This window comes from Tyto alba, unplaced genomic scaffold (assembly GCF_018691265.1).
Source record: "Tyto alba isolate M040663 unplaced genomic scaffold, T.alba_DEE_v4.0 Super-Scaffold_11, whole genome shotgun sequence".
Lineage (NCBI taxonomy): Eukaryota > Metazoa > Chordata > Aves > Strigiformes > Tytonidae > Tyto > Tyto alba.
In genome coordinates, this window is record NW_024881273.1 from 3508926 (window position 1) to 3531104 (window position 22179).

Below are 22179 nucleotides of genomic sequence, written 5' to 3' on the forward strand. Positions count from 1 at the left end.
TAGCAGAGGATCCAGCTCCACGGCGAGCCGGGATGAACCGGGGCTGCTCCCACAAAGGCTTGCAGCACCCGGTGCTGAATCACCCACTTTTAATTTCACGTGTAAAGAGCCGCAGCAGCAGCAGCGCTTCCCCCCGGCGGGGGATCCAAGTCCCTGGCAGGGTGAACCCCCCACCACCACCCCGCCACGCAGCGCTGGGCTAATCCCAGCCCGTCTCTCGCCCGGTGAGCCCGGCTGCTCGCGTTTCTCCGATTGCCTCCACCTGATAGCGCGGCACGCACGGAAACCGCGCCTCTCCCCACAGCAGAAATGAAGCAGCCAGGCCCTTCTCAGGGCGCCCGGCAAGCCACCCCCATCCCCCTCCAGCTGCTGCTTGGGTTAAGAGCTGCATTTGCTGTAAGACCCCCCCAAAGCCCCTGACCTCGTCGCTGTCAGGCATCCTCTTTCCCAGCCCACTCGGGGTCAGGCCGGTGATGCCAGCCCGTGGCAGCTCCCCACGGTGCCGACGTGCACCCGCAGCTCCCCCAAACACCCCGAGGCGTTCTGCAGGTCCAGACCAGGCTGCTCCCCCACGCAGGCAGCTCACTACGTCACCTCCACCTCCACAGGGAAGGGATGAGGTGGCCCAGGCTCATCCTCTGTCGGACCCCAGACCCTGGCCCAGCTGGGGTTTTTCCCCTCGCTCGCTCCCAAGGGCCGTGTTTTCCTCTCCCCCCATCACACGAGGAGCAGAAACAGCTATTTATGATTTCTGGTAGGACTCCAAAGCAGATAACGTTGATTTGCACCTCATTTTTAAGCAGCTGGGCTGAGACTGAACAGCAATAACTGGCAATGTCCTAGATACCAGGATTAACTCATTTTGAACCATCCGAATGACTAATTAGTACTGCAATTACTTTAAACTCAGGGTTACATTCTACAGAGATGGCATGATAAAACAGCCGAGATTAGTTTAACTTGAAGAAACCCGGTATGGCCAGGCCTCTCCGGGAATGAAAAGGGGACATTGTTTCAGGTCTGCTGTGCTGCATACCAGCGTATCAATCACCCTCTTATCATGAAAAACAGCCCCCCTGTCCCTCCTGCCTCTGCCCGCAGCCGATGCTGCAGCAGCAAGCCATGCTGGATGGTAGAGGTGCCGAGGGACCCCCCCCCCTTTCCATCCCCCCCCCCGAAACAGGGGCCATGCCGTGCCACCCCACGGGAGGCAAACCAGCTCGTGCAGCATGCAAATCTCCTGGAAGCGGCCCACGAAGCCACAGTTGGGCATGAAAGCGCCGATACCCCACCCCCCCACCCCCCCCCCCCGCAGCAGGGATGCTCCCCCAGGGCCGTACCTCACCCCGCAGTGCCTGACGCTTGGGCTGCTCTCAGGAAAGTGCTTTGTCAGCAGAACGGCAGGGCAGGGCCAGCCCTGCTCCTCCTGCCCGTCCCTGCGGCAATGCTGCTCCGTGGGGCCAGGGCTCGGAGCTTTTCCCGTAGAGCATCGCCCCCGGGAGCTCCTGGCCACACTGGCTCATCCCAGAAGGAAAAGCTTCCTTCCCTTGTACTGCTCATCCCGTCAGCCCCAACGCCTCGCTGGCCCCGAGGACAGGAGCTTTGCTCCAGCCAGGGTGAGCAGGCATGCAGGGGAAGCAGATCCTGCAGAACGCCGTGTATTTTGGACGGCTAATGAGTCGCCTGAGTTCTTGCAGCCAAAAGCTTTGGGAAGGAGATCGAACCTCTGAGCCCGTGGTAGAAATCAAGACAAGATCCCCCCCACGCTGCCCCGCGGGGATCGCGCATCTTCCCCCAGCAACCGGGCTGGGCTGCCAGCGGGGTGCGGGTACGTCTGTGCTGGCTGGGAGACCCCATCCCCACCCCGATGGGGCTGGAGCTACAGCACAGGGAAGCTGGAGCTCCCCGCAGCGATGCCCAGGAGAAGCCGCCTACCCCTCGTCCTGCCCCAGCCCCTGTGGGGTTACGGCCGAGCAGAGGAGATCAAAGCAATCCCACGAGAGACTTCTCAGGCAGCTTAGCACTGACCACAGCTTCCTTCCAAGGGAGAGGGTGGACGTGTCCCCTCCGTGTCTGCCGCAGCCGGCCGGCGTGGCTGCCTCGGGTGAGAGACGGCATTCCCCTCCCCAGCAAACACAGCCTGGTCTGAGCGTGGGGCTGCACCAGGGCTCTGGGCTGCCCCGGTCGCCCTCCGGCAGAAAATTCCCCTCTTTCATTTCTCCAGCCCCTTCCACTCCTTGTCCCGACCACGCTGCCCAGACCGCTGCCTGAGGGCAGAAGCCAAAGGGCTCCTCAGGGTCAGGGAGTCCTTTCACAGCCACTTGTCTTTCCTCCTGCTTGCAGGGTGCCAAGCTCTCTTGCAGGGTGCTGAGCTCCTGTACAGGCTGCTGAGCTCTCAGTGCGGCCCCTGCCAGGCCCCCTCCTGCAAGAGCCCTTCATTTCAGAGGCTGTAATTCAGCTGGGCTGCTCCGGCGCTTGCCGGAGGGAGCAGCAGCGAGCACAGAGAGGGTCTCCCTTCCCCAGCTCCGTTTGCACTCGGAAACTTTCCAAAATAGCTATTCCGGGCTAATTATTCCATTCTGGAAATGGATTAAGCTAAAGCGGAAAAAGGCACTCTTATTCTGGAATATGAGCATCCGCACAGGGGCCCCTGCTAAAACAGTTGTTTTGGAAGAGCTATTTCAGTGAATCACCAAGTATGAAAAGCCCCCAGATGACCTCTCCTCTTCGGGCATCGCTGTCCAACATCTTCCCAAACGCACGTGGCACAGCGAGCCCACAGCCCCTCATTTTTATCCCTCCCAGATAACTTGGCGGGGGGGGGGAAGATCAGGCACTACTTGTTTAGGGGCGGGGGGAAAGGTGTGGGCAAGAGGGTCCCCCTTACCCCCGTCCCTCCCCTGGGAGGCAGCCCCTACCTGGCAGGCACGTGCAGTCGTAGGTGGTGTCTCCGATCTGGCGGCACGTCCCCCCGTTCTGGCAGGGCGAGGGGTTGCAGGGCACGTAGAGGTGCTCGCAGTTCTGCCCCGTGTACGCCGGCTTGCAGGAGCACTGGTAGGTGCCCACCTCGTTGGTGCAGCTCCCGCCGTTCTTGCAGACGGGCGGCAAGACGTTGCACTCGTTCACGTCCTGCTTGCAGTTGGCCCCGTGGAAGCCGGCGGTGCACCGGCAGATGTAGTGGGCTTCGAAGGGGACGCACTGGCCCCCGTTGGCGCAGGGGTTGGAGGCGCAGGGGTCGGCCTGCTGGCAGGTTTTCCCTGGGAAAGGCAGGGAGGGAGGATGAGGCCGAGGACGCCAACTGCAGCGCAGGCTCTTGGCGGGGGGGGCGATCTCTGCGCTGGGGTGCACACCCGGCTCTGGGACTGTGTCGATGGGGGGTTGCAGCTAATTCCCCCCCCCCCCCACGCCCTGAAACCCTCACCCGTGCACCAGGCTTGCAGCTCACCCAGCCAGGAACCCTCCCAAGCCCCAACTCAGGTTTACAGACCACCCCCCCCCCACAACCTTTCCCCCCAGCACCGGAGGAAGCCGAAACCAGACTCAGCGCCTTTCTCCGCCCACGGGGGTTTTTCAGGAGCAACCCCTGTGCCCCAGGCTGTCCCTCTCCCCCCACCACAGCCGGGTCACCACGTCCCCACGCCATGCGGTGACACCGCCTCACCTGACCACCCCGGCGGGCAGCGGCACTTGTACTCGCTGAGCGTCAGCAGGTCGCAGGTACCCCCGTTGCGGCAGGGGTTGCTGAGGCAGACGTTGTCGCGGGGCGTCAGGCAGAGCTCGTCGGTGAAGCCCAGGCGGCAGGCGCAGGTGTAGTCCGCGGTGCCGCCGCGCACAACCGGGGTGCAGGTACCGGCGTTCTTGCAGGGGGAGCTCAGGCAGGGGTTGGGGAGCTGGCACCGCTCGCCCACGTAGGCACCGCTACACCTAGAAGGGGGGGGAGAGACACTGTCAGTGAGATCAGCCCCGAGGTGCTCGGAGAGGTGGGGGGGGGGGGTACCCCGATGCCCCAGGGACCGGCTACGGGAACGCCTCCCCCAGCCCGCACCGCGTCCCGGCCCGGCGGGTTTGGCGTTTGCAAGGCTCTGCCCTGGCCGCTCCGGGTTGAGGAGAGGAAGATGAAAGAGGCGCCGGCAACAAAGGCGTCCCCCCCATCCAGGGGCCTGCACCGACTTGCAAAACCGCAGCCTCCAGCGCTGGCGTCCTGCTTCTCGTCGCGATGTGCTTTTTTTGGGCTGCCCCCCCTCCCCCAGCCACTGAAAAAGAAACCAAGGCACAAGCGGGGGGATGTGGTGGATTCAGAAGGGGGACCCCCCATAACTGCATCCAACCCAGGGCACCTACAGACCCCATGGGAGAGGAAACCCCAGAGTGACCCGTGGGGCCAAGCAGCACGGGGACAGCCCTGTCCCCCTGCCTGCACCGGGGTCCCTGCTCCACCAAGGCGAATTTTATCCCCCCTCCATCCTAAGAAATCAAGCACACACAATCAAACCCGGGCTCGGCGTTGGCTGGCCGCAGGCGGGACACGTTCCTGCTCCTCGCAGCCAGCTGAGCTCTTCCCCAAAGACAAACCCTGCGCAAGGAGGGGACGAGGGGCCCCGCGTCCCTGTGTGTGGGGGGGTGTCCCTGAGAAAAGGCCCCCCCGACGCGGCCACCGGCTCAACCATCTGTCACCATTAGCCAACAGGGCTGGAGCAACTGCCTGCTGCGGGACTGGGGCGGGCGATGGGGACACGTCCCAAGGGCAAATCCCAGTGACCATCCCAGAGAGGCTGGGCAGGACGCGGGGCCAGCAAAGGACCCCGCAGAGAGGGGAGCTGCCCCCCAGGAAAGGGAGGATGGAGCAAAGCTATGCACAGAGAGACCGAGGGCACCTGACATCAAAAGATCTCGGGGATGAGGCCCTTCGGCACCTCCCCAGCGCAAACCCTCCCGCACGGCATCTCCTGTATCATGTCTGCAACATGAGATGCCACACGTTTTGTCCCCAGCCAGCTCTGCTCACGTTACACCGCTTCCAAAGGGGGATTTTTTTGCCCCGGCTGAGCCGCGCCGAGCGGCCGTCACAAGTAGGGCATGGGAGGAGCGAGCCGATGCCGGCAGGCTGCTGTCCCACACCGCGATGGCAGTGCCACCGCAGCAGAGCAGGGCTGGGCCGCCGGCTGCTATCAGAGACCTTGAGAGCAGAAATAAATCTGGGGGAGGGTATTGCATGCATTGCTGCAAGCTCAGGGTAAGGCAAGCACCGCTGGAGATGGTGGTTGGGAAGACAACAGCACCGGGGGGCTGCAGGTCGGGGTCAGGACACCCACCACGTCCTCGCACCCGTTGCCACCCGAGCTGGTGGGACCTTGTGTCCCCAAACCTCGTGCACGGTCCCCAAGGCTCCCGCAGCAGGCAGCCCCCGCCCCGGGGCGAGCAGGGAGGGTCCCAGGGAACGCTCACCTGCAACACCCCCTCCCCCCCCCCAAAACAAGAACGTGGGGCTCCCCCTGCGAAGCGCAGTCAGCAATCCCCCACCCTGAGCCCGCCTCAACCCAGCGCGGCCGCGCTTCGCCGCGCCGGCGGCACGACCGCGTTTCGGCCCCGCTCCCCTTCTCCTCTTCCCCTACTTTTTTTTTTTTTTTTTTTTTTTAACCCAATTCTGATTTCATTGTCGGGGATTGTGTGAGAATTTGTCAGGATTCGGAGACATTTTGAGTTAATGAGACGGCATTATCCAGGCCAAATGAAAAAGAAAATGTGTATAATAATAAATCAGGGCATCTGCTCGGCACACAAAGGGCGGCGGGGAGCAGGTGTGCATCCTAATGAGCCAGAGCAGCTGCCGGCGCCCGCGGCCGATGCCCGGCTCGCCGGCGGCTCCGAGCCCGGGGTGCCACGGCCGCGGGGCGACGGCACTTCTGGGTGGCTGCGCCACGGCCCCGCGTTGGGGAAGGCGAGGGCTGGGGCCACGGCTGCCTGAGTGGGGCCATTGTGCGGGGCCGGGCGGGCGGCACAGGCACGCCGCCGGCGAACCGCTCAAGTGTGCAGTCGTCTGTTTAAAAAAGCACCGCTCTTCCCTCCGGCCCTGCCTCCCCGCCGCCACACACGCTTTTTTTCTTAAAACAATCCTCCGGGCTCTCGCGGCGGCTGGCGGGCGGGGATGCGTCATGAGATTCTCCAATGGGAGAGGGAAAAAAAAAAAAAAAAAAAAAAAAAAAAAATTAGGAATAAGAAAAAAAAAAAAAAAAATTGATGGTGAACAAAGAGACCCAGGGGCAGCGCGGGAACTGCCGAGCGTGCAGCAACCACCATGGCGTGGGCTTTGGCTCACGGCGGTGCCACCGTGGGCAGCTGGGCCTGGGAGGTGATGCTCTGCATCCCAGGCTGAAGCGGGCGGCCGGCGGAGCTGTCACTGGGATTGGGGCTCCTGAGCCCTGGGGCTTAAATGAGGCTGGGGCCAGGGGTGTGAAGCCGAAAGCCCTCCCACCCAATTAGTTTTCGGACCGTTTCAAATTTTGGCGCGGGGAAGGGGTGGTTGGAGCTCACCGATGGGAAGCAGGAGCAGAGCCCAGCCCCAAGCCCAGGCATGGTTATTAGCCAGGAGGTTAATTAGTGATTGGAGGAACTTGCCTGGGGGCAGGGGAGCCCCTGCCTGAAGGCACAGGGGGGTTGGGATCACAGGCAGTGCCTGCGCTGGGGGCTGCCCCACACCCGGCTGGGCTGCCTGGGTGCTTTCCAGGCTTTCCCTTCCGGAAACCCCTCAAGTTTCATGGAGTTTGCAGATTTTTTTTTTTTTTTTTTTTTTTTTTTTGAAATGGCTTTCTACTTGTTTGTTTAAGAGCTGGTTTATGGAGGCAATCAGCTCAAGAAGTGAGGAGGGTGCGGCAGACGCTAGGGATGGGCTTGGCACAGGTCTGCCCCGGTCAGAAGGGTCTGAGCTGAGCAATGGGCACATGTGAGCAGGTGGGACAGGGGTACGCTCACGCATCGCATCTCTCCTCCCTGCAAAGAGGGTATTTCCAGCTCCTGAGAAGTGCTAGTGAAGCAACTCTTCAGGAAAAAAAAAAAAAAAAAAAAAAAGGCAATACAACCCAAGCACCTTTAAAATCCAGCAGTCACTGTTACAACCCATGGAAGAGTTTGCATGGTACAGAGCAGGGCTGTGCAGCACAGACCCCCGGTGGGTGCCTGGCGATTCCCAAATCCCAACCACAGCCGTGGCAGGGAAGGGGACAGCCCTCGCATACCCACCGCACGCACCCCACCAGCTCCCAGCTCGAGGAGCCCTCTCCAACTCCTTCCATGGTTTCTAAGTCATCTCAGTTTCTTTTTTTTTTTTTTTTTCAGGTTTCAGAACAAAAGGTCCCTGGCGGCAGGGATATCACTATCACGACAGTGATATTGCTGCTCAGCAAGAGCACGGAACAAGGACAGCGGACGCTCCTCTGCTCGCACCCAGCAGTGCCGGGGACATGCCCCCGAGCAGCCTTGCACCCGGCAGCTTCGGCACCGCTCCTGCATCGTCTGCAGACGCTCCTGCGCCGAAACGATGCTATTCCTGCCCACGTTTGCAACAGCAAGTCTGAGACGAGGCAGGGAAGAGCATGGCTGCTGACCAAAGCCGCCGGGTGAATTTCGCTGTTTCCTCCCCACGCGAGTCCCAGAGATCACTCACAGCCGGAGACTCTGAAGCTGCATTTAAAAGCCCAACGACCGCAACGGCTTTAGAGAGTCCCAACTGCAGAGGAAAGCCTGGAGACAAGCCTTGCATGCAAAGCAAGAGATCAAAAACCAGGTGAAGAATAAGGCCAGCCCAAGACATAGTTATTTTTCAGCTCTCTCAGGTCTGGAAAGGCTAGATTCGGCAGAGCCGGGTTCAGCTCCGAGCTGTGCTGCAACCTCAGCATGCGTCTACCTAGTTTTCCAGGGGCTAAACACCTTTCCTAAAGCTCAGCCCAAGGAGCTAAGCTTTATTTTCTGTAAAAAAACACACCGGCGGGTGGTGGCGTCAGGGCTCCCAGATGAGCAGACGTGGAGGATGCGACGTCCCCGCGGGCTCAGCCAGGTGAAGAACACCCTGTGGTTTTTCCTTTGGCATTTCCCAAGCGAGGGCTACCCAAATCAAACCCCAAGCAGCTTATGGAAATTAGCATAAGAGACATTAAAGCTATGCTTTAATTATAGATTTATGTGTTGGCAGAGGACAGGGCGGGTGCTCCAGGATCAAAACAGCTCAGAAGGGCCATCAGAAGCCAGCTTCGAGGTGGTGAGAGGTGGCTGAGCTCCCCGGGGTCCTGAGGAGCCTCCGTGAAATCCCCGGAGAGGCCAGCACAGCCACGCTCCCAGCCCCACTCGTGACACACACCCCGTTCCCGACCCAGGCAGGAACAGCTAAAAATACCAGCGTCTCTCCCTCCCCTGAGCACACAGCTGAGAAATGTTTCCGTTGATTCATTAACTTGCTGAAGAGGCATCAAACACTCCAGCCGTGACCCACCCCGCCTTTTTAGACGGTGACGGAGGGTGACAGCATCCCGACCTCGGTGGTGGCCGAGCCCTGCTCCAATGCATGATGCTCCCTCTCCCAGCACAAGGAGCAAGTCAGTGTGGACGGTCTCACAGTTCTTCACTTCTCAGATATTTTCTACACGACCTAACCAAGGGACCGGGGCTGTCACCGCAGCACCAGGCACGACAGGGGACAGCAATGCAGCAGCCGGGTCCCGTCCCTGCGGATGGAGATGCTGCATGTGCTCCCTGCAGGTGTGAACACACGGATTTAGACCCCTCCCGAGCATCTGGGACTGCGTTCATCCTGGTGGCTTTCTGGTTTGGGGAGGGGGGGGTGGTGGTCAAGAAGAGACTGGGGGTTGGATTCCCATGACAACGAGCTGCGACGCATCTTCCCCCTCCACGCCGGCCCCGAGCGAGCACCCGCGCCGGGGGCACAAACCGCTGCGAGGGGGGAGGCGCAATTAATAATGCGCCGCGCTCCCGACCCATAAATCTCTGGCACGATTCATGGGTGATGGGAAGGGTGACGGAGAAGGCCTTGTCCAAGGTCAGACAGCGAGTCCCAGGGGATGGCCTGGGAATGGGAACAGCGGCCCCAAATTCCCACCCCGCTCCCAGCGCCGAGCCCAGGCCAAATCTGGATCTGGCTCAGCGTGGGCACGTGCATTTGTTGTGTCTGCTGCACATCCTCAAGAAGTTAGAAACGACGGCCCAACGCTGCAGTTGTTTCAGCAAGGCTCCAGAAAAGCTCGGCAGATCAGATAATCAAAAGCACGAATGAGCTGCACAAATATCAGCCGCCACGCTGCTGCCCAGGCTTCCATTGCCCGGGCACCGTGGCTTCCAGCACCCTCTCACCCCACAAGCAGCACCGGCAGAGTTGGGGTGCCCACCCCGGGCCCCACCAGCCCACGGTCCCTGCACCGGGTGCTCCGTGCGCGCGGCTCCACCGGCCTTTTGTTTGCCCCCTCCCCTCTTGCAGCACGCGACGCTTTTCCTCCAACCCACCAGCAACAGGTTTTGTCCCTCCGCAGCAATGCGGACACTGAAAGCATCCCAAGGCAGATGTTTCGGCGACCTCTGACCCAAGACTAATGTTTTCCTTTCTGCGCTAAGCTGCCATCTGCCACGGCCGGCACAGATGACACCCAGGCGCTCCCGCAGCCCAGCCCGCCCCGGCACGGCTCCCGCATGGTGGCACGGGGGGCTTTCTTCAAATTTGGGACGCGTCAGCCCTGCACAAGTGCAGCCCGGGGGCCGGGGGGTTGTTTCAGAGGTGCTGGGTGCATGAGGGGGGGATGCTCTGGAAGCTCAGCCTGCACCACCCCGCAGCTGAGAACGGCTGCGCTCATGCCACCCACCGCTCTCCTGCCCGGCCCCAGCGCGTCCTCCCGGCGGTTGGGGGATCGTGGCAGGGCTGGAGGTAAAACCCCCCTCGGGCTTCAAATGCACAAAATCAACCAACGAGGAAAATGAAAACCAAGTGTAAGCTGGAGCACGGCCACCGGCCACGCAGGGGCTGTGGGGCTGTCCCCCATCCCCATCCCATAAGAGGGGGCAAGTCCAGGGAGCAGCCCCACGCTGTGGGAGGGGATGAGGGGCTGGTGGGGAGCCCCATGCTGTCTGCTGGCCCCACGTCCAGGCTGCTTCTTATCTGCACTGCTATCACATAACCTCTTCCTCACCCTCATCTGCTAGAAGCATAAATGGCTGTGGTTGTTTTCCCCAAGGTACAAGCACTGTGGGAAAGCCAAGGAGGGGAGGCTCAGGTCTTTACTCAAGCCTCATTTTGGGGGTACTTAAGACTAATGAGGCTGGAAGAGTCCCCACAGCCTCTTGGCTGCAGTGAACCCAGGCACTGGGTGCGGGGTCTCCCCCGAATGAGGGGAGCACCCCCCCACACCCCAACACCCATCCCCAGGCGCAGGCTGGGCTGTGGGGGATGTCGAACTCTGCTCTGCGGTTCTTGTGGCCCGGAGCAGCCACCCCAGCACAAAGGCGGTTCAGAAACCATGACCGTGACCTTGCGTGGTGCAGAGGGTCCCCACCGAGGGACCCTCACACCCGCAGAGCCCTCTGCATCAGCAAACACGCTGCGTGACCGAGTGGATGCCTGTGCCAGCGCAGCCTGGACCCCACGGAGCAAAACAAGTGGCCAAACGTTGAGCAGGACACTCGGATTTCACGTGTTTGCTGGCAACAGCTGAAGGAAGGAGAAAAAAAAAAAAAAAAAAAACAGGAGGAAAATCTCCCTTAGCTACATGCAGGACCACAGCCACCGCACACTGCTCCCAGCTGCAGAGCGGTGACACGACCCAACCCCATCGTCCCCACACCTCTCGGGGTAACCGTCATCCTCAGGCTTAGGAACAGGAACCACAAGGGTCTCCTTCCACCCCTTCCCCTGCGCAGCCCCAGCACCTGCAGACCCTGGGCGGTATGCTTGCTTTCCATCAGGCATCCCCGCACAAAAGTCACTTTTCCAGTTGTGCCAGTGGCTTCGTGCCTGGCACAGCCTGGAAGCAACACCCCAACTTTCTCCTGAAGTTACACCCTTCCCCCGAAGACACATTTGCTCAGTGCCAGCCCGGGAGACCCTGATCTCCCCCAGCTCCAACCCAATCAGAGAAAGGAGCAGCGCTTGGGGATAGGACTCCGTGTCACCGAGAGATCTGCTTCTTACTCCATCTTCCCATTCCATCTTATTCCATTCCATCGCCTCCCCACGAGCCCCTCCTGTGTTCCTGCACAGAACATCATCGGGGACCACAGGTACGACTGTCTAGGGGATGGCTTCCCAGGGGTGTCAGCCCACCCTGGAAACACCCCACCGAGCGTGGGAGCACCCTCTGGAGCCGGGGAAGGCAGCCAGGCCTGGAAAAAGGTCCCGCTGGGAAAGCTGAGCTCAACACCCCGTGCTCCAATCTCATCTCCCGCTCAGCTCCTGCCCTGGCATCGCCACCCTGCTCGGGGTGGCGCAGCACCCCTGGGGCTGGCAGAAGGAAGATGGGTGCAGGGAGATGAAGAACACTTCGGGACACTGCCCTGCCCTGGCAGCCGGGGGGCCGCTTGAGCCCCTTCCCAGCAGCGGGCACGGAGGTGCCTCACCTGCAGCTTCCCTCTGTGGTTTCTGGCACACGCGTGCGTTAAGAAACCAAAGGCTTTGCCACAGCTCCCAGGAGAGCTAAGGCAGAGGTGCCCAGCTCCCCCCTCACCCACACGGGGCACCCCACCCAGGCGATGCACCCCAAAGCTCCCACCGGCCCTGCTGCACTCCCCCGGCAGCAGCATGGCCCCACAAACACCTCCGTCAGCTGTGACGCAGCTCCCAGCACCAAAACCAGTGCTAGATCAAACCTGCCTTTTTTTTTATAAAGTCCCATCCAAGCCCTGCTTTATTAAATACTCTGGGACACCAGCCTGGGAAAAAAACAGAGTTTCACACAGGGAGGGTGGTTGGCAAAGCAGCAGGTTACTTCAAGTGACATCAGGTTAATAAAGCAAGAGCAGATCTCCAGCCTTGTTTAATTAAAAAAAGCAAACTGCAATCCGAAGTCTTTGATGTGTTTTTTTTTGTTCCATTTCATTTTTGACCTAGCCCAAGCCATCTAATTGAGATTTTAAGACCCAGACTTTCATCTGGAGAGAAACTAAAGGAATTCCCAAAGCTGGATATACTCATGGACAGGAGTGGGGGAAAACGTGCTAGAGCCCTGTTCCTCCTACCAGCATGCAGGGGAGAGGCAAAAAAAAAAAAAAAAAAAAAAAAGGCTTTGTTTCTTAAGCAGACATTAGTCAGGACAGTTTGGGAATCAAAGTTCCATTGTAATGAAAAACAATATAATCCCATTACTAAGCAAAGTGGCTACCTGGGAAGGAGCTGCCTTTCAATGGAACTTCATTCATAATAAACATGAAAGATGACGAAGGAAGATACCAAGACAAAACTCGCCTCATTCCCACCCTCAACAATGGCTGCTATGAAATATTTTTTTTTTTCCCCAGTTGATGTTTTTTATATCCTCTTCTGGTGTAAATCTGCACAGCCCCATTGTCTGTGGAAGCGGGCTGCCCCGCGCTGAGCTCTGCTCTCCCTGCTCCGTCTCTTGGAGGAGCCCATTTACGGGGAGACTTTGAAGGATGCGCTTCCAGCAGGGGATCCCCAGGGAACACAACCTGGGCTGAGCCCGGCAAATGGTCCCAGCACCCTCCCGCAGGGCAGGGGCGAGTGTCCCGGGCCAGCTCCTCGAGCGAGTTGCCCACGCTGGTGACCAGTGTCCCTGGACCATGAAGTCGCCCGGCTCTTCTCCCCCACGGTGCTGCCCAGCAGCAGTGGCATTCGAAAGCACCCGCTGCAACTGCTCCCTGGTTTGTTTTTTTCGTTTGTAAACATTTTCCCCTTAAAAAAAAAAAAAAAAAAAGTTTTATTCTTGAAGCCAGCAGAAGGCAAAGTTGGAATTTGGGGGAGATGAGGAATTTCCACCTCCTCAGGCCACCTGCCAGCCCAGCACTGCTGGTGCCCAAGGCCACTCTCCCTTCCCCAGCCCTTTTGGGGCAAATGCCCATTTTCACCTGCTCTGGACACACTCGCTGCCCACGCAGCATGAATTCACTCTGCCTTGCTCCCAGGAGCTTGGGCACGCACACAGAGCTGGTGTCACCATCTCACTAACCAATGATGAACTCTCTCATTTTTTTTTCCCTTTCCCTCCTCAAACCAAGTTTTGGCTAAACACCACGCTGCCTGAGAGCCAAATATGGAAAACTCCCACCCGGGACACGCGTGACCCCACCATCCTACTCTTCCAATCCTGAACATAAAACTCAAGATTAGGATCTGAACAGCCACCAAGAGTTTAAACAAGCTATATTTAGCTCTAGATATTTATAAACAAGGGGAGAGGGGGGTTTTGCAGAGCACACGGGTGCCCCTGCAACACAAACCCTATGGAAAGCCCAAGCAATTCACTCTTAGGGCTGTTTCGGTGAGACGGAGAGCGGGTAAAGACGGCAACAGCCAGACAGCGATGGATCCAGCCCCCCCCAACCTCCCAGCCACGAAGCTGCTGGGTTCTCTCTGCAAGCAAAGCGAAGCTCCCCAAAATAGTTATTAGCAACAAAAACCTCGCCCCCCCTTGGAAACCACGACCTGAGGGACGTAAAGCACCTCTGAGAAGATGGGTATCTGCTCCTGGGATCTGTATCCCGGGATGTCTGTTGCTGCCGAGTTTAACCAAGGAAACGGCGAGGGAGGGAGGGAGGGAAGACTCTGCCTTCGACGCCTTTCGCCGGCAGAAATCCCTGTGTCAACATGACGCCCTCGCCGAGGGAGCGGGGACAATGGTGGCGGCTCTGCCCTCCGGCCGCAGCCCGCATTCCTGCCCCCCTCCCCTGGAAACCCCCCTTTTGTGGGGAGCAGCAGGCCCTGTGAAAGGGCCGTCTGTCGCCCTGCCTTTTGACTTGGAGGTCTGTGTCTAACATTTTAATAGGGGCCACGGAGAGGGCCCCCCCCCCCCGCCTTGCTCCCGGGCCGCTCCCCCATGGGGTCACTCTCCCAGCCCGCCCCGAAGCCGGCATGAGGGGCTGTGGCCACCGACGGGCAGCGGGTGCCAGGGTGGGAGCTGCCGGTGTTTGTCGACAGCCACATTCCTCCACCTGCCCCGAGAGGAGCTATTCCAGGGGCTAACCGCCCATGAATGCCTTTGGGAGGGTGTTTTTCTGATTGCCCCCACACACACACACACAAGGATGCACCGGTGGGGCAGGAGAGCTGGGGACGTGATCTCCTCCACGGCTGCTCATCGACAGCGGGTAATTTCCATCTTAAAAGAAACCACTGCACGGCTCAGGAACACACAGCCCCTCCGGCGGCGAGGCTGGTGGGCAGCACAAGGTTCTCTGGTCCCCATCGCCCTGCTGATGCCACCTCTCTCAGCGTGGGGACGTGGGGCAAAGCAGTTGAGCAAGCGAAGACCCTCCTTTGGCTGCTGCTCGGGGTGGACACAGGTAGCTCTCAGCTAAAAACCGCTTTTAGATCAAGCCCAAAGCCACAGGTGCTCCTCCCGGCACCCAGCCCACCGCCCCCACGGCCGCTTGCCGGCAGCGTGCCCCTTCTATTAAGTAAGGGCAACGTTATAGCATCATTAAAACTTAATAAATCCATTTCCCATATAAATACCATTAAATTCAGATTTTGGGGAAGGGAATTAGGGTGAAAACTTGTTAAAAGAAAATGACTTCTGCGCAAATAAATTTTTGCAACTTGACTGAGCGTGAAAGTTTCCCATTAAAATGCAACTCCGCTCCTTTTGCTGGAAATGTGCAAAAGCCTAATAACCAGGGCCTAAACATTAACTGTTTAACTGACTTTTCCAATATTAACTCCGGGCTGCTGTGGGGGAAGGGGAGGACGTGACAGGTGAAAGCTTAAAGCAGACATTAATTACTGCTGTGCGAGGGAAGTACCGTTCACATCTCACCAGCATCATGCTGCCAACAGCCCTTTGCAGACACAGATGTGGGACATCACCTCCCACGAGCCCAGCACGGACCCCACTGTGCGTGGGGCGGCGGGCAGGATGCTGCCCCATCAGTTGGGCTAGATGATCCCTTCCAACTGAAAATATTCTATTCCATTTTGGGGCAGAGATCCCCGTATGGCTCAGCCACACATCTTCCCTCTGTCTCCATCCTCTCACCTGGGCTTTAGTTGCTGTCCTGATCCTGCACCTCTCACACCAAGCACCGCATTTACCAACGGGCACCTCCGTCACCTAATTCACCTCCACGAGCCACGATGTCCCTGGCAGGTCGTGCTGCCCCATCTCACACCGAGACATAAGCAACAGCAAACGGAGGAAAACTGAGGCACTAAGCAGACCTCGCTTGATGTATGTGGGAACCCCAACAGTCCCATACTGGGTACCTGCCAACACGGGGAGGTGAAGGAGGGGACCTGACCTGCTGGACACACGCTAGAGCTGTAAACGAAGTCTCTGTGATGGGTCTTGGTGCTGCCGCGCACCGAGGAAGGCAGAGTCCAGACAAGGGTGTGCAAGGCTGAACGGGCACCGTCACACCTTGGCCAGCCAGCCAGCTGGAAGCAGCGCTGAGCTGCTCTACCAACAAGACTCAGATGACGAAGTAAAGACTGGGATGTTCCCATCTCTAACTGTCCTGGGGCTCTCCGAGCAGGCAGATGGGAGCTGCCGTGGTCTGGTGTCACTAAGACCTAGCAGGGTGCTGCAAAGACTTCCCAACGTCACAGGCGACAGATGTGCAAAGAGAGTTGTGGTATTACGGCCAACTGGAGCTTCCTCAGCCCTTCAGAGCCCCTGCTCTGTGACCCTGATCAGACCCTGCTGACGCCAGCGATGCCAAAGCAGGGCCCTGACCCTCAAACATCTCTGCTCCTGCTCCTGGATGCCTCCACGTACCGATACCCAAGAAGCAAAACTGCAACACCCCCCTCGACACCAGAGTAGCATTTCTACTGCTCGTTCCAGGTCTTTGGCCCATGCGAGTAACTGCAGTTTTACCCCAAACCAAAGCAGGACCACTCTGCCAGGCTGGGGAGCACCCAACACAACGCCCACGGCCAGCAGTCCTTGGATGGCAGCAATACCGACCCGCTGTCACCAGTATCGGTCGAGGCCAACCCCGAGGAGCCCGGCAGCCCAGGGTGGAGCCCTTCCACGGGCAGATGGACTGGGGAAGCTGGTTTGCTTCTTCCCCACAGCAAATCCAGGCTCATGAGGGCACCGTGCAGCAGGGCAACTCCAGGGACCTGCGGGATTTTGGCGCAGCCACTTCCAGGCGCCGGGGCTCAGCACCGCGTGCCAAAAGCATGGAATGAGATGAAAAAAAAACATTCTGAAAGCAACTGGAATCACCCCAAACCTTCACCTCTCCGGCCTGCTGGCCCTTCTAACGCTGGCCCCCAAAGTGAAGAGCTGCAGGTGGTCAGCCCAAGAACAAAATGGTAAGCGAGCAGCCCAAGTACCCCGTGGTGCTGCCCCATCCCGGGCAGCAGCAGGAGCTGGTGGGACACAAAGCCAGGCACCTGCAGGACAGCAGATGGACCCCGACCACCTTTTTGGCCCCTGGGATGGAGTCAGGGTTCAACCAAGCCCCCACTGCCGGCCTGCCTTCCCGTGGGGGTTTAAGTTGTACCCCAGAGGCTCTTCCACTCCACAGCCCCAATACATGGTCTAAAATTTTCACCTGGAGTTTGATGACACGTTAAGCACAGAGAAGTCTCCATCCAGATCCAGAGCTTACCAGCTCTCCGTAACTGCACCCCGAGGCTACTCCCTCGTTAAACACACCGATGCTCTATAAATTTCACATTCCACTCATGTACACACGCCGTTACCATTTGGGACACCTACCAACATGAGCAAAACGAGGGTCACTACACCTCCAGGCCTGGAAAGAGCAGGTTAATTTCCAAACAATGTTATTTTAAAACTTGCTAACTGCCTCCTGATTATGTTATCCAAGCCCTTAATTGGGGAATAGCTTGGTCTTGCAATGGCTTATACGTGTCTCCCTCGTGCTACATACAATAAACTGTAACAGCCTTGGAGGTGAGACCAGGGCGTGTAGTATCAGCTGGAACAATCGGACTTATGGTGGTTTCCAGCAGGCAGGAAGACAGCAAGTCAGGTGGTTGAGATGGAAGAGATTTTGGCGGAATAAAACGCACTCCATATGACAAAGTGAGTTTCTGTAGATGCTCTGTGTGGAGCGGAGCGCCGTGCACTTCATCGCATACTTAACAGCTGCAAGTACCTGGAGGGGAATAGCCCCTCTGATCTCAGGTGACCATGGCCACTGCAAACACCTCGACTCTTCTGCATCCTGGGGAGCCCCTGAGCAAATTCATCTCAGCAGGCATCACCCCATCTCTCCTGCTCATCTCCGTGCCGCAGGTACTGAGATATCTCCTCTTGAATGTGACCCATGCTGGCCCCTGCCCAAACACAGTACAACCCTCTGGCCATCACAAGTATCCAAGCCATGAGAAAAATCAAGCAAAAAACCTCAGCCCAACCACTAAAATCCCAAGGTAAGTTAGCAGGAGTCAGTGGGACCACCTGAGACAACTGATAACCATCAAGACGCCTTGCAGAGAGGAGAGATGTAAACAGATGATTCTAGAAAAGAGCTAAAAGATCCTGTCCCAGTGACCTCACCAGCTGGGCTTCTGAGCTAAGTTTCTCTTCCACTGGAATCTGCGACAGGTGATGCTTTTGTATTTTTAATCTACCCTCTTACCCATTTCCACCTTGTTCTTTCCGAGAATGAGATCAGACTCAAAAAAGCCATCAAGAGTTCTCAACATGGCTGAATCACCGCTCGTCTACTTCTTTAAGAGCTTCCTCTTGTTGATTGTTCAACACTCCACCCTCTTCCTCTCCAGCACGGAGACTGCATTTTTTTCTTTGTTATTATTTCATGGAAATAACGTTGGGTTAAAGCACATGAGAAAAACCAAACCAGAAGGAAACTTCCGCCCTTTACAATGAGATAACAATGACTGAGCAGTTGAATAACTTGAAGGGCACAGAAAACTGCAGGGCTCAGATCACTCCTCTGCTTTCCTGGTTGTCTCCTGAAAGAGTTTTGAGCTAAAATAATTATGTCTTCCCACTGCAGTCCCCCTCTGAATGTTTCTCCCAATGTTTCTGGCCCACTGCCCGTGGAAGCTGGTGGTGGCAACAGGCACCAGCTCAAGAGCCATTGCCCCGGCCGAACTACAACACCGTGCTGATTCATAAACAGAGGAAGTACTTTAGCAAACCAACTTTTCCTCCTTTTCAGTGCAAGTCTAGTGATTAATTTAACTTATTCTTTTCCTTTGCCGTCTCTTTTGCTTCTCTGGGCAAGAGTACGGCAACCCAGACGCAGCTCCTCTGACTTTAATGGTGAAAGGCTGGCGGAGCGGGGTTTGAAACTCAGCCCTCTTTCATACCATCTGCTTTTAACTAGCGGAGCAAGGGAGGTCCTGGGAATAAATGTCACATGGCACAGCAATCTAAAATCAGCCCTACTCATTTGCAGGGATGCCAGTCAAAACTACAGTTATCCAACAGTCTAATTAGGAGCTATCACTAGAAGTCAAAACGACCTTTTGGAAAACCTTCTCATTTTGTCTGGGAAAATGCCTTAGTCAAAGGCGAGTGTCTTTTCTGGAAAGCCACAGCTCCCCAGCGCCATGAAGCCACACGTCGAACACGGCAGCAGCCACCGTCTGCAGCCCGGACCTCTCAAAGCTCCAGCTCTGGTGCAAGTGCCACGGGTGGGACAGAAACACCCCACTCCTTCAGCTGGGGTCCGTGCAAGACGCACGAAACTCTGCCGCTGCTCTTCCAGCACTGAAAGACCTGGCTACCCCTGCCAAGATGGAAAGCGGCTCCAAAGGCGGCTTAATTAGGCCGCTTCTGTCACGAGTCCTCCCGCCGATCAAATGCTCAGTCCCCTCCATTCAATTAAAGCTCCGCATGCCCCGGACTGCCTGGCAAAGGGACAAGCAAGATAAGGCACCTGGAGTTTTACAAACTATCGCTGTAAAATAATAAAGGCAGAGAAAGCTCCTCGTCTCACACCGGCGATTCCCTTTCCGCAACAGGGCTGATAACTCAGTTTTGGTGTTATCAGAGTCGTCTTCACGTAACCCAACTGGCTCTCTCCCGCCACAAACGCCAGGACGCTTGTCCGCTGGAGTAGCGTCTCCCTCGTACGCTATTTATTTCACTCCACTTTCTAATTGGATTTGTGGGGGCAGCACAATGGGGCTTTATGGCCAAACTTTGTTAAGTGCCAGGCCGAGCGGAGATGTGGCCAGCAGCCAAAATGGTGCATTTCACGCAGGCGCCAAAGGGCAGTGCCAAGCTTTTCTGCGTCTGGTATCTGTGTTCTTGGCTCTGCTTTGTTTAAGAAGCTTGGAAGCAAAACTCCTCGTAAAGAGATATTCAAACAAGTGAAAAACCAGGATTTTGCGGGCTGCTATCAGATACCTTAGGAAGTTGCACCTCCTCCAGTCTGGCAGGACCTCTAATATCTGCCCCCATCGTCCGCGGAGCGTACCCTGCACGGGACAAGTGCTTTAACACACGGAGAGCACACACCTTGGTTTCCTGAAAAAATTACCCGCGCACACTCGCAAAGCCATCCCGGCGTCCGCAGCCAGGAGAGGTGGTTATTCACAGCTAGCAACAGCGAAGTTCATTAAAGTTAACTTTTTCTCTTAAAAAAAAAAAAAAAAAAAAAATCCATCCCAAGCCTACTTTGGAGGCTTCTCCTCCAAATAGAGCTCGCACACATCAGATCTAATTAGATTCCATCACCATCTGCACATGAAATGTAAATCAGGAGTTGCAGAGACTTAAGAAAAAAAGGGAAGAATGACCACAAGGAAAAGGAGGGGTGTAAGGTTGGGGAGGGGGTGGAGGGTTGGGCATTCTGGGAAGCCATACATGATTAGTCACACAGCATTAATCTGCCTCCCTTAACAATAGCTGCCGAATTTCGACCGAATCCCAGCTGTCGCTCTTTGAATGAAAGAAAACAAGATTTAGAGCGTCAAGCGTTGGTAAGGGCTTCTGTGCAAAAAAAAGTGGCGTGCATTCATTAGTGGCTCACAAAGGGACCCAGCCTTTGTCCATTAAATTGCTCATGTGCCTGATTGATTTGCTGATTTATTTGCACCAAAGGGTTGGGGGGCTCAGCTTGGAGAAGGGGGGTGGGAGGTGCCCAGCTACCGGGCAGAGTAACGGCACCCAGGCAGATTTGCAAAAAAGCAACACACATTGTCAAGGGAAACTGCCATTCAACAGGTTGGGATTGGAAATGCCTTCAGCTTCCTCCGCCGAGGACTTCCTATTTGGAAATTTGGGGCGGGTGGGAACATCTCCCCGCCTGCTCTCTAAGCTCAGGCCACGTTCAACAGGCAGAGGGGAAATCTGGCCGGAAAACAGAGCCTTGCCCATTCACATTTCTTTTATGGAATAGTTTTAAAAAGGGAGCTGGAGTCTTATTCATTTCTCTTGGTTATTGTTCCCTGGGAGCCTGGAGTGAATCGGCCATCGCTGCGGTGGGTCGGTTGGTCCTTCAAAGAGTCCCAACACTTTACACATCCGTTCCCCCACAATCAGCTTGGAGAAAGCTCCTCGCCGGGTGCCAGGTCCTGCCAGGAACACCGGGCTGGACCACAGCTTGGCACCAGCGCGTCAGGGCTGTGGGAGGAGGTGGTCCTGCTCCCCTGCCGATGCCCCACAGACCCCCAGCAGCCGGAGCCACGCCACGGAACCTCTTCCGCACGTTTATTGGAGATGTACTGGACACCACGCCACGAACTGCCAGGGTGCAGAGGACTGAAAGGCAACGCTTCGGGGCCAGGAGGGTGTAGCTGGAAGACAGACAGACAAACAGCCTCCCTCCCCGCCCGACGGTCCAACAAACGCCGCGGGCTGGCCCTACCTCCTGCTCCATCAGCAGGGCAGTCTGCATAGGTTAACACCAGAAAAACATGGCCCTTTGCCCATGTTTTTCCACCCAGCTAGGAACAAAGCCCGATCCTGCCAAACTCGCGGCGACTCCTACACAAGCAGGTTATTCTTGCCACTCAAGGAAAGAAAACGCATCTTGCCCTATTAAATCCAGAGCCTTCAAAGCAAAGTCAACATGCATGTCAATACTTTGGTCGGGAGAGATGAAAATCCTCTGGCTCCTCCATACTTACTGGCACACCTCTGTCCCGTTGAGAAAAGTTTCACACTTGCCCCCGTTGAGGCAGGATTCGGCAAGCTGCGTGCACCGTAAACCTGCAAAGAGAAGCAAAGCGTTAAGCACAGTGCGGGTCCCAGGGGACAACGGGGGGGGGGGGGGGGGGGGGGGGGGGGGGCTGCATCCCCTAATGTCACCCAGGCTGAGGACAGGCTTGCCCAGACCCCCGGAGTGCCCTGTCCCTGCTGCCCCGGTGAGATGGGGGCTGCAGCGCCCAGTGTCCCCCACCCGCAGGGTGACGGAGGCGGGCAGGGACCGCGTGGCCCCAGCGTCGAGAGGCTCACCTAAAAATAAACTGGGGGTGGGCTTGAGGGTAGGCTCTGCCTTCTCCTCCAGCGGGAGAACAGAGAAAACCCCAGATCAGGCCCTTGAGTGAGAAATGCCACTTGGGAAAAGCCATCCGCCCGAGGGCCCATTAGTTACCATTAACTCGGGAACGAAATGAGTCGCCCGTCACAACTTGCTATGAGTAAAGGTTTCATTGTCTGGCCCTCAGAGCCAAATTCTGCACAGTTACCACAGCAACTCGCTGAAAGTACCAGAATCGCTTCCGATTTCCACCCCGGCTCGCTCTTCCCCTTCTCTGCCCCGCTCGCTCTTCACGGTAACCGGTTCTGCCACACGCGTGTGCAGCCGGAGCAGTTTCACATTGAGCCACTACAGCTTCGCACCACCAGAACCAAACTTTTCCCCCCCCCCCCCCCCGCCCCCAGATGGCTGTCGAGGCCCACGCACCCCGGGGGGGACACCCCGTTGTCCCCAACCCCTCACGACGTCCCACGGGGGATGGGGTGGGGGTGCTGGGGAACCACTCCAGCCGGGCACAACTTTTTGCAAACTTTGGCTCGGAGGAGCTGGGTGTCAGGCATGGCTCTCAGCCCGGGAGAAGCA

At 57.4% G+C, this 22179-nt stretch overlaps 1 protein-coding gene across 3 annotated transcripts in view; it reads right to left on the reverse strand.

The window, feature by feature from the left end:
• NOTCH1 (notch receptor 1) overlaps window positions 1-22179 on the reverse strand; it is a 44670-nt gene that overhangs the window by 21216 nt on the left and 1275 nt on the right. For all 3 annotated transcript variants that reach the window (XM_042786798.1, XM_042786799.1, XM_042786797.1), the window contains exons 2-4: window positions 21245-21326; window positions 3662-3924; window positions 2919-3257 (exon numbers count right to left, since the gene is read on the reverse strand). In XM_042786798.1, the coding sequence (XP_042642732.1) occupies window positions 2919-3257; window positions 3662-3924; window positions 21245-21326 (684 nt within the window). The remainder of the gene's footprint in view (window positions 1-2918; window positions 3258-3661; window positions 3925-21244; window positions 21327-22179) is intronic.